The following is a 20,724-nucleotide window of genomic DNA, read 5'->3' on the forward strand; positions in this document are numbered from 1 at the left end:
CATGGAAGAAGAAATGAAAGAGGAGATCGGCTTATCGACTTCTGCTCGAGGAACCAATTAGTTGTTGCAAACGAAGAAGACACATATGGAAGGCCCCTGGAGACCTGAGAAGACAACAAATTGATTACATTCTAGTGAAAGCACGTTTTAGGAACCAGATAAAAGACTGCAGGAGCTATCCATCTGCAGACATAGGCAGTGATCATAACCTGGTCCTGATGAAAAGTTCACTGAGATTCAAACGTTTGAATAAGAAGCCAGTAAAACTTAAATGGGAACTAGAAAAACTGAAAACTGAGGGACTGGCAAAGCGCTATGCACATGAAACAGATAACCTAGCTAAGAATTTTCAACATGATGGAGTAAATGAAGACTGGGATCAAATTAAATCTGGTATATGCGAAGCACCAGAAAAGATAGTTGGAAGAACTGAATCCAAAAACAAGAGGAAATGGATTACAGCAGATATAATTGAGCTTATAGAAAACAGGAGAGTATACAAAAATGCAACTGATGAACAAGGAAAAGCTGAATACAGAAGACTGAGGAATTTAGTTAACAGAGAAGCTAGGAAAGCAATAGAAAATTTTCTTGAAGAAATGTGCAGAGAAGTAGAAGAAAAAATGCAAAACGGAAAAACTGATTTAGCCTACAGAACAGCAAACCAATTTTTTAACAAACGTAAAACAACACTCTCAGGCACAATAGAAAATAAAGAGGGGAAAATTCTGTTTGGTGAAGACATGGTGAAAAGATGGAAAGAATACGTAGAGGACTTGTGTGCCGGAACACCTCTTTCGGAGGAAGTAATAGGAAGAGAAGAGCAAGTAGACGAAGATGACAAGGGCGATGACATTCTGCAAGAAGAATTTGATAGAGCTCTAAAAGAACTACGGGACAACAAAGCAACGGGTATTGACGACATCCCTGCAGAACTAATAAAGAATGCTGGTGACAGCATGAAAATGATGCTGTTTAAACTTATTAGGTCCATCTATAAAACAGGAGAGATACCGACAGACTTTCAGAAATGTATCATTGTTCCTATACCAAAGAAGGTAGCAGCTACAAAATGCGAACAGTACCGAACTCTAAGCCTAATATAACATGCATCAAAAATTCTCATAAAAATAGTTCTGAAGATAATTGAAGATAAGGTGGAGGATATGCTGAGTCAAGATCAGTTTGGCTTCAGAAGGGGATTGGGAACAAGAGAGGCGATTCTGGCACTGAGGCTCGTTATCGAAAAGCAATTACAGAAAAATAAACCAACTTATATTGCCTTTGTAGACATGGAAAAGGAATTTGATAACGTTATCTGGCAAGAGATGTTCAGAGTGAAAAGGAATTTGATAACGTTATCTGGCAAGAGATGTTCAGAGTGCTGAGGAAAAGTGGAATAAAGTAAAAAGACATCTGTGTGATACTCAGCTTCTATAAGAATGAGGTGGCAGTGATTAGGAACAGTCACCATGAACAAGAAGCAAATATTAGAAAAGGGGTAAGGCAAGGATGTGCTCTCTCTCCTCTTATATTCAGTGCTTGCATCCAGGAAGCTATAGACCAAGTTCGAGAAACTACTGAGGTGGGGATCAAAATTAATGGGCAGAAGATAGACATGCTTCATTATGCAGATGATTTTGCTATAGCCACGGAGACAAAAGAAGATCTAGAGGAAGTCCTCAGAACAATGGAAAAAATTCTATGCAATCAGTATGGAATGAGAACAAACAAGAAAAAGACTAAAGTGATGGTATGCATTACAGGAGTAGAATATGAACCTTGGAGAATGAGAATTGGAAGAGAGGAGCTGGAAGTGATAGAGGAATTTACTTACCTGGGAAGCAAAATCACAAGAGTTGGTAGAAGCCGGAAAGAAATTGCAACCAGAATACAAAAGCCAAAATTGCATTTAATCGGAGAAGTAACTTACTCACCAGCAACAACATCAGTCTGAAAATAAGGAAACGTTTCATGAAAGGTTTCGTTTGGAGTGTGGCCCTATACAGATGTACAATTGGACGATTGGAAGAGAAGAGAGAAGACGGCTAGAGGCCCTGGAGATGTGGTGCTATAGAAGGATGATGAAGATCAGCTGGAGAGACAAAGTAACAAATGAAGGAAACCAGATCTCTGTGGAGGCACATCCAAACAAGAAGAGACAAACTTGTAGGGCACATCCTACGACACAACAACATCATAGGAGCAATAGCAGAAGGAGCTATTGAGGGAAGGAATCGGCGGGGGTGACCAAGGATATCATACATGCAACAGATCATGGATGACGTTGGATGTAAGACATACATGGAAATGAAGAGGAAGGCAGACAGAAGAGAGGAATGGCGCTCTGCTGCAAACCAACCTCAGGGTTGAACACTAAAAGAAGAAGCTGGGCTTCCTGATGTTGCAAATGTAATGGTCAGTCCTGTATTAAAAGTGTCACTTGCAATTAAAAGCCGGCCAGTGTGTCCGAGCGGTTCTAGGCGCTATAGTCTGGAACCGCGCGACCGCTACGGTCGCAAGTTCGAAGCCTGCCTCGGGCATTGGTGTGTTTGAGGTCCTTAGGTTAATTAAGTTTAAGTAGATCTAAGTACTAGGGGACTGATGACCTCAGCAGTTAAGTCCCATAGTGCTCAGAGCCATTAGAACCATTTGCAATTCAAACCACGTAGCACTGTTATGAAAAACAAGCACGCAGGATTATTTTGAAAACTTTATTATTAGTCTTAGTGCTTAAATACCGTCCCGAGAAGCTAGTATTTGTGTTTATCGGATCACCGACAAGCAGGCGCTTCTTAGGCTAAGTAAATTCCAGTCTAAGTTAACTGGTGGGAGGGCAGTAGAAAGGTGGGTAGTCGTTGTCGATGCCGGAGGCGGGCGAGTTGATGCACTCGGAATGGCGCACACCGAAGGAGAAGCGCGGCGCGCGCCGTCCTGCCATTGGAGGCAGGTAAGTGTCCGGGCCCGGCTTGACCGTCTTGTCGCCCGGCGGGTAATTGGGCCCGCTCGCAGTGTAGTGGGGTCCGCGCCGGCCGAGCTGCGGGTAGTACACGTCCGGCCCCGGCGTCTGCGCGTACTTGGGCGCGCGGGGCACGTGACACCTGCAACAAGAACCCTCACTGCAGACACACTTCTACACCTGCACACACTCATATAAAAAAGTATTCATACTGCGTTGTTCATGTAAAATAACTTTATTTGTTAGCACTAAAGCCTAGTTTACACGATGACATTACATTGCAGGCAACTGCGCTACCGGCCACTGCGCTTGCGCGCCGTGCGTTCGCGCAACTCGTTGGTGAAACTAAACACTTACAGAGTGTTTATTTATTTATTTATATATTTATCCATCTTTAAGAATTTACATGCAATCGAAGTCGTCATAAGTAATGTTCAATTTACATATTAAGAAATATAACTATTGTGAGGTATCACACAAAGCTAAAGTATACATTTTAAAATAACATACATAATAAAGGAATACATTTGATACATAAAGATATCCGACATCACTAAAGTGTGCATTTTAAAGAATGTGCATAATAAAAGAATACATTTCATACATAAGGATTTCTCCACATGTTTAACAGTTAAATGTGGAACTACAGAGACAAAAAAAAGCTTAGGAAGAGGTACAGTGTTGCAAGTTGTTTCGTAAGTCAGGTCTATTTTCGAAGGGTTTTCAAATTCTTTAACACTGTAAAAAGCTTTGTCTTTCAGCCATTTTTTGTCTTACTTTTAAATATATTAAGAGAGACACAATGTGCCTGCAATGTGCTTAGGAAGAGGTACAGTGTTGCAAGTTGTTTCGTAAGTCAGGTCTATTTTCGAAGGGTTTTCAAATTCTTTAACACTGTAAAAAGCTTTGTCTTTCAGCCATTTTTTGTCTTACTTTTAAATATATTAAGAGAGACACAATGTGCCTGCACAGGTAATGTGTTGAAATGCCTTATTCCCATGTATTCATAACTGTCTTGTATTTTCTTGAGTCGAGTTGTTGGTATGTCTATCTTAAATGTTTGTCGAGTGTTATGATTATGAACGGACTACCTAAGGTTGTAACTGTTAAAGTTTTCTTTTATGTACAAAAGGCAGATGTATACAAAAAGAGAAGGGACTGTCATTATCTGTAATTCTTTGAAGTATGCCCTACATGATATGTTATTTTTGGTAATCCCAGAGGTGCTCCTGATGGCTTTCTTCTGACAAATAATAATTTTCCTGGACCATGGAGAATTACCCCATAGAAGAATACCATAGCTAATATGGCAATGAAATAATGCATAATAGGAATTAATCAGCAGGCTTTCAGAAACACAGGTCCGTAATTGTTTCAGTAGATAGATAACTCGCGAAAGCTTTCGAGATATGTTGTCTATGTGATTCTGCCAGGTTAATTTCGTATCTAAGTATATGCCAAGAAGTTTGGTAGAAGTGTACTCAATATCAGCATTGGGTAAGCTGAAGGATACATTTACAGTCTTTTCATAGTTAATAGCTAACTCATTGGCTTCGAACCACATATTGGATAGTCTGAGAAAATCTTTACTTTTCTCCTTCAGTTTATTTATGTTCTTACCAAAATTGATGAAAGTTGTATCATCTGTGTAAAGCACAGATTTGCATGGTATATTGCTGGGCAGGTCATTTACAAATATTATAAACACTAATGGCACAAGCACTGAACCTTGGGGAACACCTCTAGTGACATTCAGTAACTGTGACTTTTGACCGTTGTAGCTTACAGTTTGCATTCTGTTACTGAGATGTGATTTAATGAGGGAGTGATCCAGATCCCTAATGCCATAACACCATAGTTTTTCCAGCAGTATTGTGTGGTGTACAGAATCATATGCTTTGCTTAAGTCCACTAGTGTGGCTTCACAGATAATTTGCATTCAAAAGAAGATTGCACAATAGAAACAACATTTTCAATAGCATTAATTGTTGATAACTGGGCCCTAAAACCATATTGAGACTTAGTCAGTATATTATTTTTTGACAAATGCATGTTCCAACTTTGCCGACACTAGTTGCATGAGTTTTGAGGTTATGTGCGTTCGTAGAGTGCAGACAAACTGAAATACGAAGTGGGGAACTGAGAATAATGTTCGCTTGTTGGATATCTATGCTTTGAATAGGTGTTTGTGGGATTTCAGTGATGCTGATTACAAAAATAAGCAACATATTGCTGCCGCTGAGACCGTCATGTGCGATAATAACATAGATGGTTTGACAGTATCTGAGCTGCAGGGCAAAATTTATTGAGTTAGGAGCACATATACGTACAACTGAATTAAGAAAAATACAAGCAAATGTAATTCTAGCTGTGGCTACAAGACTAAAATCCCATCGTTTGAGTTGGCCAAGTCTTTTTTAAGGAATATTGTTGACAGGAGGGAAGGCTATACAAATTCAAGAAGCTGCATTCTTTATCCAATATTCATCTATTTAAAATGTGGCTGCAGTGCTCCCCATTCACATACGTTAAAATTTTGAAATATTGCCACTGTACAGATCTATCTTCAAGAGTATAGAGAGAGTAGTTTGGAAACCATTCTCTTCTTAATGCGGGCTGCTTCGAATAATTATTGTTCCATTATGTTAATCATTATTACTGTTAATGTTGATAATTATTGGTGTTAATGAAATAGCATGCCGAATGTTCTCGATTGTAATGCACGCAATATGATATGTACCTTCAGTTCTGGCGACAGTACTGCATGCATTACAGTACCTTTATTCCTTATTGCATAATTAACTCTATTTAGAACAAACGTGAACAGTTCTGGTGACATTCTAAGATAATTACAAGAACTTCTTGCATCTTTTGTTATAAATTATTTCAGCAAGGATGCTGAGCAACCGAGCTGAGGTCTTTTCTTCATCCAGTCACGAATCGAGACACGTTTCTCATTTTTTTCTTATGCAGCGATTCCACGCAACAAGCTTTAACTGCATCACAACTCGTGCGACGTGCAGCTGCCAAAACAGTCATTTCAGATACGACTAAGGGACGACAAAACAACGAAACTGAAGTGTATACTGGTGTCGCCGTGTCTAGTCATATATGAAACCACTTGCGTGCAACTCATTCCACGTAACGAGTGGAGCAACCCAAGGCCGTCGTGAAAACTAGGCTTATGGATCACAAGCAGAGATATTATTTGGTAAACTAACGGTATGTGGTTTCCTTCCTAATCTGTGTGTATAAAAGCATTAACTAAATTAGCCTTCTGCTAAAAGTAAATAAAAATTCTGTATCAGCTGGCCTCACAGTGGGGAAAAACGTATTCTTACACTACTGTACTGTAAACATAGAAATTACTAAAGAACCGCTTGCAACTAAGAACGCCTTTAGTGAAAAGCTACATCTCGTGCATGTTGATTCTGATATAAGGTGAATGCCTTATAAATATCTGATATTACTGGAAGAAACCAGGCAACTGTGCTGTCCATAATATCGCGATTTAGATAAAGAAATACTCTGATTAACAGCGAAAGAAGAGATTGAGCACAGAAGCTAACGCAAAGAGAACGTAATATGTTAATAAGGATGGTCAAAGAAGATCCTAAACTGATGACTTCTTCATTGTCTGGGCATGTTAATGATTAGGGAAGAAAATCACGCCAGCTGTTGTGGGCTATATTTTAAGCAGGGCTGGTTCTGAAGCTAGGGTACCAAGAAGAAAACCATGAATCAGCAAGAGGAACAAGAAACTGAGACTAGAATTTGCTCGAGAGCATGCAAGCAAGAACACCGGTTTCTGGGACACGGTACCGTTCACAGATGAAAGTGCATCTCAGACATTTGTAAATGGTGGTAGAGTTTTGTTATGCAGACGATCAAATACCGAGATGGAACACAAACACATTCAACTCACGTGGAGCACTATAGTGGAGGAATTATAGTACGGGGATATATGACTACATCTGGTGTTGGGCATATTGTTTTTGTTGAAGGTAACACGGATAGATTTCAGTATTTTAATATCCCAAAGGGAAATATGCAAAAAAAAAAAAAAACTGTTGACAGCTTGGGCTTAGACACGGATCTGTGGTTGTTGGACAATAGTACCCAAGTTCTTAAGTTCCCAGCACAGAAAGTAGACCTTAATCCAATTGGGCACGTGAAAGAATATTCAGAAAACATTAAATACAAAGTAAGCCTGCCCTGAAACAACATCTACAACAAGAATGGCAAAGTATTACTTCAAAGACTGCCAAAAAACTGGTTCAAACCATCCCAAAGTCGTTAACAGAAGAAATACACAGAAAATGAATGCCTACAGAGTATTAACATTGTCATTATAGTTACGTACATTGTAATTTTCTTTGAATGTATAAATATTTTCCCCCAGTTTGTGAAAAGAGCTGGTACAGAATTTTTATTTACTTTTTGCAGAAGGCTAATTTAGTTAATCTGTTATATGTATATACAGGAAAACCCACACTGTTAGTTTACCAAATAACATCTCTGGTTGTGAGTTTTTCGTTCTAGTAAATGAAGTTGTTCTAAATGAACAAAGGCGTATGAATACTTCTTTCCATGACTGTACATGCTTCTCAAGCCACTATATGATGCATAGAGAACGGCATAGTATACGGCTGCTAGTTACTCCCTTTCCCGCTTCACTCGCAAATGGAACGAGGGAAACACGACTGCCTGCACTCTTCCGTTAGAGCGCTGATTTCTTTTGTCTTCACGGTCCTTGTCTGCTGCTCGTGGTCTTGCGGTAGCGTTCTCGCTTCCCGCGCACGGGGTCCCGCGGGGTCAGGGATTTTACCTGCCTCGAGATGACTGAGTTTTGTTGTTGTTGTCTACATCATCATCATTCATCCCCATTACGGTCGGAGGAAGTCAATGGCAAACCACCTCCGCCTAGTCAGCGGTGCGGGTCTGCCGCATCGTTCCCTACGCTCCTCGGAGTATGGGACTTCAGCAACATCACGGTCCTTACACGTGTTGCACATTGGTGGCTGCAGAATCGTCCTGTACTCTGTCCTGGATGTCAGTTCTCACACGCCATCAGTAATGTTTCGCCAGAAGAACGTCTTCTTCCTTCCAGGGCAGAGATGCTCAATCCGTCGATCCCAGTGGAACTGCAGATGTCGCCATGGATTTATGAGTCGATCTTACAAAATCTTTGTACGAAACATGTTTAAAAGAGCTGTCTTTGTAAAATACCATTTTGTTGACAATGAGTGTTTCGCACGGTATTTGTTGGCGGTAAATCTGAACACTGTCTCCGTCTCTTGCGACTCCATCTGCATTTCACCGCCTTTAACTCTCGCGCCTAGCAACAGTCTCCTCCTGTATAGTGAGGTTACTGCTGCCTTCAGATAGCAAACTTACACAAATTAAATTCGATCTCTTTCCTCAAATACAGTCAGAATTGTCGGATCAAGGAACATCATTGAATAAAGAAGCTGCGAAGAAGGTTACGGGCAGCCTGGCAACACTGAAGACGGACTTTGAAAACCGATTTTCTGATTGCAAGGCAATGGAACCTGTTCCAGCTTATTTTCCAAATAAGTGGATGAGGAAGATATTTCAAGTAAAACGAGTATTCTTTTATATTTTGGTGAGAATGAAGTTGAAGAGGACATAATTAAATTTAACTTTGGCATTTGCTTAAAGTCAAAATACAATGAAGATAACTCTTGAGAATTAGTGAGTGTGAAAACCTACGCAAACACTGTAAAAGAGGCATCGTACGTTTTATCTTTTTTTGGGTCAACTTGGTTGTATGAGGCAGCGTTTTCAACGATGAACATAGTGAAGTCTAAGTGTAGAAATGAACTGACTGATCCTTATCTTCCAGCTGTGTAAGGTTAGGTCTAACAAACTATTCACCAGATTACAATAAGCTCACCGATGATATGGAGAGACAAGCATCTCACTAAACTTTTTTTCACGTTTAAGAAGGTGTGTAATTTTTTCATATTTCTAATATCTTGAAAATTGAGCAGTAGGCGTACAAATTTCGATGGAGAGAAAATTACCTTTTACGTATATTGTGTAATTAAAATGGATAATTTGACTAAGATATTGTACCGTGCTTAAACTTTTATGAATTTTTAAGTCAGTAGATATGTTAGTGTACTAAACTGCATGTATTATATCCCAAGCCTAAAACAGTTGTGCACCCTTCGTCTAAAAGTTTCTGTTAGAGCTTCTCTTGTTTCCAGGGTCCTTACACGGGATGTATGTTGGCGGCAGTACAATCGTTCTGCAGGCCGTCCCAAATGTTGGTTCTCTATACTTTATCAATTGTGCTTCGCCAGAAGAACGTCTTCTCCTCTCAGGAATACCCATTTGACTTCGCAGAGCATATCGGTAATACTCGAGTCTTGATCGAACCTACCAGTGACAAAGTTAGCAGCATGTCTCTGATCAGCTCGCACAAGTATTCTTTACGTAGTCTTCAACACAGATGAGCTACACTTTACCAGAATACGCCCAATAAACCGAAGTCGCCCATTCGCCTTCCCTACAGATGACCTCTCTTCCCATTCAATGTGGTTATGTTACGTCTAGATATTTAATCTACGTGACTGAGTCAAGCAGCACACCACTAATACTATATTCGAACATTACAGGATTGTTTTCCTAGTCATACTCATTAATTTACATTCTTCCACATTTACTGCAAGCTATCCGGCCGCTGTGACCGAGCGGTTCTGGGTATTCTAGTCCGGAACCGCGCGGCTGCTACGGTCGCCGAGTCGAATCCTGCCTCAGGCATGGATGTTTGTGATGTCCTTAGGTTAGTTAGGTTTAAGTAGTTCTAGGGGACTGATGACCTCAGATGTTTAGTCCCTTAGAGCCATTTGAACCATTTTTATGGCAAGCTACCATTCATCACACCATTCGGAATTCCATCCAAGTCATCCTGTATCCTCCTTGCTACAGTACACTACAGAACGTAACTGAAAGAAGTACGCAATGAGGCGAACAGAAATGACACTTTTCTTTCTTTCTTTCTTTCTTTCGCTTGTGCCTTGTCCCGCAGTTTCACAGGGTCGGCATGGTTAGGGACGGATTTGGCGAGGTTAGTTTAAGGGGTGGCCAGATGCCCTTCCTGCCGCCACCCCACACCCTCCAGGACGGAATCAAGAGTATCCCACCTGTCTGCATCTACTGTAATCCATGGAATGGTGCAAACGTGTCCAGGTGTCTGTGAGTCGTGTAACTGAGGTGGAACGTGGGGACCAGCCCGGTATTCACCTAGCGGGATGTGTAAAAACACCTAAAAACCACATCCAGGCTGGCCAGCACACCGGCCGACGTCAGTAATCGTCCTGGCGGATTCGATCTGGGGCCGGCGCGCCTACTTGAGTCCAGGCATTAGCGCATTAGCACTCACAGCTAACCTGGCGGGTAGAAATGACACTTTCATTCGAAGATAATAATTACACTGAAGTCAGCGCGATTTGTGATGATCCCCTGGACGTTACAAAAGGCGGGACGTGGTTTTTAATAGGGTGTGTGACCACCACAGACGGCAGCGTATTGCCACAAGATTGGTAAGGAGTTCTTGTGGTACGGCATTCCATTCCTCCTCCAGCGCGGTTGACAATTGCTGGAAGGTCGTTGGTAACGGTGAATGTGCTGCAAGACGTCTCCTCAACGTAATTCACATGTGTCCGATGAGATTTAAGTCGGGGAAACTGGCAGGCCAGTCCATTCGTCGAATATCCTCTCGTTCCAAAAGCTGTTCCACATGCGCTGTTCGATGCCATAGAGCATTGTAATCCATAAAAACGACGTCAGGTTTGAAAGCACCTTTGAAAAGACGCACGTAGGGAAGGAGTACAGTGTCATAACGTCGACTGGTGAGTGCTCCAAGTCCAAAGAATTGGAGGTCAGTACGTCCGTGCAACATTATGCCTCCCGACACTGTACCACCTGGACCACGAAAACGATCATGTTTGATAATGCTCCAGGGTGCATTATTCCCACCTCTTGCCATACGAGGGTAGGTCTTGAATCGCTAAGCAGACTAAATCTGCTCTCAGCCGAGAAGGGCACGCAACCTCCTTCCTATCTGGTCCAGTACCTACGTTCTCGGCACCACTGCAAATCTTTGAACAAAGTACACTCACTGGTCGACGTTATTGTGACACAGTACTGAAGCTGAAATCGCTATAAGAACAGAAACCTGGCTAAAGGCGGAGGTAAATACTGCCGAAATTCTTACAGAGGCGCAGAAAGGATAGATTAAATAAAGTAGGTGGTGGTTTGTTTGTGTCTGTTGGTAGTAGTTTATCTTGTAGTGAAGTTGAAACAGATAGTTCCTGCGAATTAGTATGGGTAGACGTTATACTCAACAGCCGCACCAAAATAATAATTGGCTCCTTCTACCGACCCACCGACTCAGATGATATCATAACTGAACGCTTCAAAGAAAACTTTAATCTCATTACAAATAAGTACCCCACCCATACAGCTACAATTGGTGGAGATTTCAATCTACCCTCGATTTGTTGGCGAAAATGCATGTTCAAAGCCGGTGGTAGACAGAAAACATCTCCCGAAATTGCACTAAATGCTTTCTCTGAGAATTACCTTGAACAATTAGTTCATGAGCCCACACGAATTGTAAATGTTTGCGAAAACACACTTGACCTCTTAGCCACAAATAATCCTGATCTAATAGAGACGCATTCGGGAGGAATTATGTAAGTGTAGACCAGATATGGCTCAAATTCAAAGATAAAATATCGACAGCAATAGATACATTCATACCGCATAAGTTAATAAGAGACGGGACTGATTCCTTATGGTACACGAAACACGTCAGAATACTGTTGCAGAAGCAACGAAAAAAGCAGGCCAAATTAAGAAGAACGCAAAATCCCCAAGACTAGCTAAGTTTCACGGAAGCTCGAAATTTAGTGAGGACGTTAATGCGAAATGCTTTTAATAGTTTCCACAATGAAATATTGTCTCAAAATATGGTAGAAAACCCAAAGAGATTCTAGTCGTATGTTAAGTACACCAGTGACAAAAAACAGCCGGTACCGTCACTGCGCGATAGCGATGGAAATGTTACCGATGATGGTGCCACTAAAGCGGAGTTACTAAATACAGTTTTCCGCAATTCCTTCAGGAAAGACGACGAAATAAATATTCTAGAATTCGAAACCAGAACAGCTGACAGCATGAGTGACATAAAAGTAGATATCTTAGGTGTTGCGAAACAACTCAAATCACTCAAGAAAGGCAAGTCTTCCGGTCCAGATGGTATACCAGTCAGGTTCCTCTCAGAGTATGCAGACACAATAGCGCCTTTCTTAGCAATCATATACAACCGCTCACTTGACGAAAGGTCTGTTTCTAAAGACTGCAAAGTAGCACAGGTCACACCAATATTCAAGAAAGGAAATAGGAGTAACCCATTGAATTATAGACCCATATCACTGACCTCTATGTGCATTATGATTTTGGAGCATATACTGTACTCGAACATTATGAATCACCTTGAAGAAAATGACTTGTTGATACATAACCAACACGGATTCAGAAAATATCGTTCTTGTGCAACACAGATAGCTCTTTATTCCCATGAAATAATGAGTGCTGTCGACATGGGATCTCAGATCGATTCCATATTCCTAGATTTCCAGAAGGCTTTTGATACCGTTCCTCAGAAGCGACTATTAATCAAATTGCGTGCATATCGAGAACCGTCTCAGTTGTGTGACTGGATTCGTGATTTTCTCTCAGAGAGGCCTCAGTACGTAGTTATAGACGGTAAATCATGGAGTAGAACAGAAGTGATATCTGGCGTTCCGCAAGGTAGTGTCATAGGCCCTCTGCTGTTCCTGATTTATATAAATGATCTAGGTGATAATTTGAGCAGCCCCCTTAGATTGTTTGCAGATGACGCTGTAATTTTCCGTCAAGTAAAATCATCAGACGATCAATTCCAATTACAAAATGATCTAGAGAGAATTTCTGTTGGGTGCGAAAAGTGGCAACTGAGACTAAACAGAGAAAAGTGAGAGGTCATCCACATGGGTATACGATAAATCGCACAAATCTAAGGGCTGTCGACTAAATACCTAGGAATTACAGTTAAGAGCAACTTAAATTGGAAAGACCACATAGATAATATCGTGGGAAAGGCGAAACAAAGACTGTGATTTGTTGGCAGAACAATTAGAAGATGCGACAAACCCACTAAAGAGACAGCCTACATTACACTTGTCCGTCCTCTGCTGGAATATAGCTGCGCGGTATGGGATCCTTACCAGGTAGGGTTGACGGCGGACATCGAAAAAGTGCAAAGAGGGGCAGCTCGTTTCGTGTTATCGCGCAATAGGGGTGAGAGTGTCACTGATATGATACGCGAGTTGGGGTGGCAGTCACTGAAACAAAGGCGGTGTTCTTTGCGGCGAGACCTATTTACGAAATTTCAATCACCAACTTTCTCTTCCGAATCCGTAAATATTTTGCTGACACCCATCTACGTAGGGAGAAATGATCATCATAATAAAATAAGAGAACTCAGAGCTCGAACGGAAAGATTTAGGTGTTCCTTTTTCCCACGCGCCATTCGAGAGTGGAATGGTAGAGAAGTAGTATGAAAATGGTTCGATGAACCCTCTGCCAGGCTCTTAAGTGTGAATTGCAGAGTAACCATGTAGATGTAGATGTACTTCAACACCCGCGTTTTTTCGTAGGTGTATTCGGCACTGACGTCGTTTTTGTGGATAACAGTGGCAACCGGATCAAAAAGCGCAGGTGGGGAGCTCTTGGAATGGGGGGATACTGGTCGAATGAACTGGCCAGCCCCTGATTTAAATCCCATCGAGCACGTGTGGGATTCGTTGGAGAGATGTACTGCCGCACGGCCACAAGCACCAACGACCATCCAGCAGTTGTCAACCTCACTAGTGGAAATGGTTCAAATGGCTCTGAGCACTATGGGACTTAACTTCTGAGGTCATCAGTCCCCTAGAACTTAGAACTACTTAAACCTAACTAACCTAAGGACATCACACACATCCATGCCCGAGGCAGGATTCGAACCTGCGACTGTAGTGGTCGCGCGGTTCCAGACTGTAGCGCCTAGAACCGCTCGGCCACAACGGCCGGCTTCACTGGTGGATAAATGGAACCCCCTACCACAGGAACTCCTTACCAACCTTGTGACCAACATGGGAGCACCTTACACACACACACCCATGCCAGAGGGAGGACTCGAACCTCCGACGGGGGAAGCTGCATGGACCGTAGCAAGGCGCCTAAGACCGCACGGCTGCCCAGCGCGGCGAGGGAGGAGTGCTAGTGTGCAAAGCCACTGTGCCAGGATGACGTAATGGTTGGCGCATTTGCCTAGTGAGCTTGATACTCAGATTAGAATCCTGGCCTTGGTACAAATTTTCATTCGTTGCTTGTCTGCATATATACATCACATATGCTGTAAGTATTTCAGGTTCCTAGGAGACCTTTTGTGGCATGTTGTTGTTGTTGTTGTGGTCCTCAGTCCTGAGACTGGTTTGATGCAGCTCTCCATGCTACTCTATCCTGTGCAAGCTTCTTCATCTCCCAGTACCTACTGCAACCTACATCCTTCTGAATCTGCTTAGTGTATTGATCTCTTGGTCTCCCTCTACGATTTTTACCCTCCACGCTGCCCTCCAATGCTAAATTTGTGATACCTTGATGCCTCAAAACATGTCCTACCAACCGATCCCTTCTTCTAGTCAAGTTGTGCCACAAACTTCTCTTCTCCCCAATCCTATTCAATACCTCATCATTAGTTACGTGATCTACCCACCTTATCTTCAGCATTCTTCTGTAGCACCACATTTCGAAAGCATCTATTCTCTTCTTGTCAAACTGGTTATCGTCCATGTTTCACTTCCATACATGGCTACACTCCATACAAATACTTTCAGAAACGACTTCCTGACACTTAAATCTATACTCGATGTTAACAAATTTCTCTTCTTCAGAAACGATTTCCTTGCCATTGCCAGTCTACATTTTATATCCTCTCTACTTCGACCATCATCAGTTATTTTACTCCCTAAATAGAAAAACTCCTTTACTACTTTAAGTGTCTCATTTCCTAATCTAATCCCCTCAGCATCACCCGATTTAATTTGACTTCATTCCATTATCCTCGTTTTGCTTTTGTTGATGTTCACCTTATATCCTCCTTTCAAGACACTGTCCATTCCGTTCAACTGCTCTTCCAAGTCCTTTGCTGTCTCTGACAGAATTACAATGTCATCGGCGAACCTCAAAGGTTTTACTTCTCCATGAATTTTAATACCTACTCCGAATTTTTCTTTTGTTTCCTTTACTGCTTGCTCAATATACAGATTGAATAACATCGGGGAGAGGCTACAACCCTGTCTCACTCCTTTCCCAACCACTGCTTCCCTTTCATGCCCCTCGACTCTTATAACTGCCTTCTGGTTTCTGTACAAATTATAAATAGCCTTTCGCTCCTTGTATTTTACCGCTGCCACCTTCAGAATTTGAAAGAGAGTATTCCAGTTAACGTTGTCAAAAGCTTTCTCTAAGTCTACAAATGCTAGAAACGTAGGTTTGCCTTTTCTTAATCTTTCTTCTAAGATAAGTCGTAAGGTTAGTATTGCCTCACGTGTTCCAACATTTCTACGGAATCCAAACTGATCTTCCCCGAGGTCCGCTTCTACCAGTTTTTCCATTCGTCTGTAAAGAATTCGCGTTAGTATTTTGCAACTGTGACTTATTAAACTGATAGTTCGGTAATTTTCACATCTGTCAACACCTGCTTTCTTTGGGATTGGAATTATTATATGTGGCATCACATATCGATATCACCCCACAGGCGTCATAGCAACGGAACTGTTAAGTTTCCGTGTAACACCGATAACAGTCGCGCGGGAGCTGCCGGGCCCAATCGTGAGCGACCGCTGAGCCAAGTCACCAGCGGCTCGTAAAGCTCTGTGTAGAGAAAGTACAGCCAACTTGCCAGTGGCTGCCATTTTGGGCCCACTGCACCGCTGGTGATACATTCTTCTGTAGCAAATTTAGCTGGGTATATTAAAGAAGTGCACTCAACCGTCTAATGCACTGCTAAAACTGATCAAAGGCTTAAAACGGAACATGTCGGATATTTAGCTAGAAAAAGTAACAACAACTTTAAGCTAAAGAGTCGAAAACATTTGTTGTGCCGAGCATGAAACACAGTTTTTTCCCTGTTATCATTTGTTAATAACGAAAGCAGATTTCGCGGTCCTTATTGCAGTATCGAGTTTGACCACATTTTTTTCCTGATTAGCGTTAAATTGGTCCCATTCAATAGTCTGCAGGACAAAAGGGGACCAATGCTAGTTCGTAAGTCCAAGTGTGATATTTCTGGCTGTGGCCGCCAGTATTTCATTTTGCTAGAAGCTCGCCTTGATGCAGGTTGATACACGTGAAGTAACATGAGGTACAAAAGTGGAGCGAGGTACAAGTGACAGATGGTACAGTATGTACCAGTCACGTGGGAGAGTCCACCAGTTGTATTGAACTTGCTTCTGATTGGTCGGCACATTCAGCTGCTAGGCGCCAAAACGCCAAACTTCTCTTATTAATTGTTTATATACCGTTCATTGTATTTAATCCACTTTTCAGTATGACAATCTCTCATGATTACCCTACGAGTCTACCGTTGTTGTTTATTAAATTTCCCTAGTTTTGAGAAACATAAATGTAACGATATTGCACCCGAAGTGCTTCGGACACCTTCGGGTCACTTTGGCGCGACTGGGACATGAAGTACTTTGGCTGCACTAGTCAGTAGAGATGAGTCGAACTTGTTCATTCCAGTGAACTACTTCATTCATTTCACTCTTTGCCGTGAAGCGTTCAAATGAAGTAGTTCATTCGTGAAGTACGGAAGCCTGTCGAAGTTGCCCAGTTCGCCGCTCAGCCGCTGCTACGCTCGCTTCGCCTCGCTCGTACAATGAAGCTTCGTAATACTTCATAATTTTACCAACAGATGGCCGAACTATGCAGTAACGTGCACGCAACGTTTTACGCTCTTACAGCGTCTGAGTTAACTTAAATAGAGCATGGTCGAAGGGGACAAAGGAAAGATAAACAGAGAAGCCTGTCACATATAAGGAAGGTATTACATTTAATCTTGCTCGAAATTTTCTCATGAAGCATCCAAAAAAGTCTTTATCTGCCAAATGAAATATTATTTGTTGTATTCATGAACTGAAAAATAGGGCTACCAACGAAATGCAGTCCAATTTTATGTTCCTTGTAAAATTTAATCCAAAATAGAATGAGTATGTTTACCACTGTCACAGTCTATATACCTACGTTAAGTAATTATTCAGAAGTTTTCCTGTAGATTTTATTTTTGTTGAGAATAATAACCCTCCAGATTTAAAACGTAAACTGTCACCTGTAGTCATAGTTACGATTTCAGGTAAAATCCCTTTTATTTTCATGTTGGCTGTGCGTGCTCACACAGCCAGTCCCTTCGTTTATATCTTTAATATTCATTTGTCTGCAAGCGCTGCCAACGTAGGCTACCCGTAGACGCGAAGTATAGCTGCACAAATAGTCACGAGTAATGTCAGCACTGCACGTAGCAGCTGACGCTGCCTTCCCCTCGCCCCTCACCACCCAACCCGTCATAAACCTATCGTTCCCCACAAACTCCGCGCGATTCGTCGACAGGCAACAGAGTAGTGATGGGCTAAACTGCGATTTTCCGATATCAGTGATTTCTGTGAATGCTACTTTTCAGTATCTGTTATTCTTAACTGCGATTTGTCGCAGTTAAGAGTCGCAGTTAAGGAACATAGGTCTTGTATCCCTCCGCCACTGCTATTTCTGCGATTTCTGCTACTTCCGCGATTTCTGCTACTTCTGCGATTTCTGTGACTTCTGCTACTTCTGCGACTTACTACTGTATGAAAAAGTTACATCTGTCAACACGGAAAATTGCATCGCAACAAACCTGTCATTGGCAAGTATGTTTTACGTTTTTTCTTCCGTTGGCTTTAATTTTGTATTAAAGAAACAACTGTGAAAATATTAATAGTGTAATTAATATGTAAGTAGCCGTACAGTACCGTAATAGTTCGTCTTTAGAAAATGAATTCTAACATATTGTTATGTTCACAGGTACCTGAACTACATTTCAGTCACTCAGTAAAGTGATAACTCAAAATATCATTGTCAACAGATCTGAAGAAATTGCCACTGCGTCTTTAGACCGTTTTCGTCAGACGAGAGGTTAGTTTCTAAGCGTTTCGATGGACTTAATTACTTCAGTGAGATCATTCTTGCAAATGTGATATTCATTATAGCAAATATTAGCAATCTACTCTGTCAATTATATTTCTAGTAATTAATGACAGCAAAAATTGTTTAATAATCCTTGTGTTTTTGCAGACACAGTTCTGACTCTGATTACTGGTTGCTGTACGTATCTATCCACATCAAGGCTGTTGGGAGAGACTCGTGAAGATTCAAGACAGCTCTTAGAGGATTTGCAGTTTAAAAGTGAAACAATTGTGAAATAAGTGTGTGAATGATTAAACTGTGTTTTATTGAAGTTGTTGTGCGATTTTAAAGGAATAATAAATGTCAAATACAGTGAGTGAATAATAAAAATCTCATTTTCCACATGTTAAGCCATCCTATACCCATAATTTTCCGCCACTTACTTATTGGTAAACACTTGTTGGAGAGCGACATGCCGCCCCCCCCCCCCGCCCCCTTTCTCCCCAATCTTGGTGTGACACTGACCTGTAGCATATCCCGAAGTCTACAATATGCATTTTGAGGCTGTTGATATGAAAGTGAGAAGTACAGATCTTCCAGTTAAATCAGGAATAGCTTAAGTGCATTACTTGAAAGTAACACAGGAAAAGCTTACTTATGTAGGTGGTAGTAGTGTCGGCAAAAAGTTCTTGTGTGTGAAGTTGCCATGTAGAACACCAGGTGTAAAACTTTTCTCCCGAGTCTTGAACTGTGTCGGAACAAAAGTGAGGCATTCATATGACTGTTTTCATTTCTCTACACTTATACAGATGTCTGAGTTCTGCTGTGTTAACATTGCAAAGTCCTGTAGGCATGTAGAGTATTAACCAAAACTGTCATATTGGAAGCAGAATCAAACACATTTGTTACGTTGCTTGATATTTTCAGGAGAAAATGGCAATGTTGCTTCTTATTAATATAATACATTCAGAGTCACAGCAGTATTTGACCAACCATAACTGATGCTGAATGTGCATGTCGTCATATAATATGAAAGGCTTATTTCAATAGTGGTACAAGTCCATTACCTCCACTTTTCTGTCTATAATGCTTCTAAAATTAGTGATCCAAACAAACATAAATAAAGGTTCATCTCTAGCAAGAAGCCATATGCTTGAATATTTCTGGTATCTCAACTGCAGATTTTTCAGCGCTCATTTAACTTTACGACTCTATATCTCAAAATTAACAAAAATGGACTTGTACCACTATTGAAATAAGCCCTTCATACGCACACACAGCACATCGATCTCGTGAGGCACAAGGCTCTCATAACGAAGTACGTACGTCGGTCAACAGATGACACTAGGAAAAGTATGTTAACTGCGCTTTTTAGTTGCTACTTGCGACTCTTAGTTGCGATTTGTCACAGAAATCGCAGTTTGACTCGGTAGCGAATAGCGTAGTATGAACTTTGCTCAACAGATGGCAGTGCTAACTGCGCTTTTTAGTTGCTACTTGCGACTCTTAGTTGCGACTTGTCACGGAAATCGCAGTTAGACTCCATAGCGTACCGCAGAGATGGGCGTAGTACGAACTTTGACCCACAGACGGCACTGTTAACCGCGCTTTCTAGTTGCTACTTGCGACTCTTAGTTGCGACTTGTCACGGAAATCGCAGTTAGACTCCATAGCGTACCGCAGAGATGGACGTAGTACGAACTTTGGCCTACAGATGGCACTGTTAACCGCGCTTTTTAGTTGCTACTTGCGACTCTTAGTTGCGACTTGTCACTGAAATCGCAGAAAGCAGTGCTAAATTCGACCAATAGATGGCTCACGTCTTTGAATGTGAAATACTACTTGCGACTGCTAACTGTGACTGAAATCGCAGTTAGATTCTGTAAAGTTGCTACTGTGATATCTGTGACTTCTCAGTCACTGCGATTTCTAACAGATACGCGATTTCCTGCCCACCACTACAACAGAGGGAGGACTGAAGTGAAGTGAGTGACGTAGCACCGATGTAGTGGGAGAGGGGAAGAGAGTGAGTGAACTAGAAAAAAGTGTGGAGTGTGCTATCTGTGAAGAGTTTGAAGTACCAGTTCATTGAAATTGAGTGGTTAGTTCACACTTCACTGAAGTGAAGCGTTCATTTGAACGACTCATTCACGAGCTCCCCATCACTACTAGTCAGACTGTTCCGGGCGTTCTGAAGGTCCGGTCACGCAACTCTGTTACTGTCGTTTGGAGGGCCGGAAGTGTGACACTATTTCGAGCGTTCTTCAGAAACGGACATGTAACTTTGTTTCAGGCGTCCTAGAGGGACGGACGCGTAACTCTGTTTCGGTCGTTCTGGAGTGACGGACACGTAAGACTGTTTGGGGCATTCTTCAGAGCCGGACATGTCGTACTCTATATCGGAAGTTGTCAGAAAATTACCGTACAATTAAGAAAGCTATGTCGAGTGTTCTAAAAGACAGTGTAGAAAGTGTGATTATTTAAAT

The 20,724-nt window shown here is 41.7% G+C and overlaps 1 protein-coding gene across 1 annotated transcript in view; it reads right to left on the reverse strand.

The window, feature by feature from the left end:
- Positions 1–2,821: 2,821 nt before the first annotated feature.
- The window catches only part of LOC126260364 (outer dense fiber protein 3-like), a 58,812-nt gene continuing 40,909 nt past the window's right edge, over positions 2,822–20,724 (reverse strand). Inside the window, exon 4 of the mRNA XM_049957692.1 lies at positions 2,822–3,101. Coding sequence (XP_049813649.1) covers positions 2,822–3,101 — 280 coding nt within the window. The remainder of the gene's footprint in view (positions 3,102–20,724) is intronic.

Source organism: Schistocerca nitens, chromosome 5 (genome assembly GCF_023898315.1).
Source record: "Schistocerca nitens isolate TAMUIC-IGC-003100 chromosome 5, iqSchNite1.1, whole genome shotgun sequence".
Lineage (NCBI taxonomy): Eukaryota > Metazoa > Arthropoda > Insecta > Orthoptera > Acrididae > Schistocerca > Schistocerca nitens.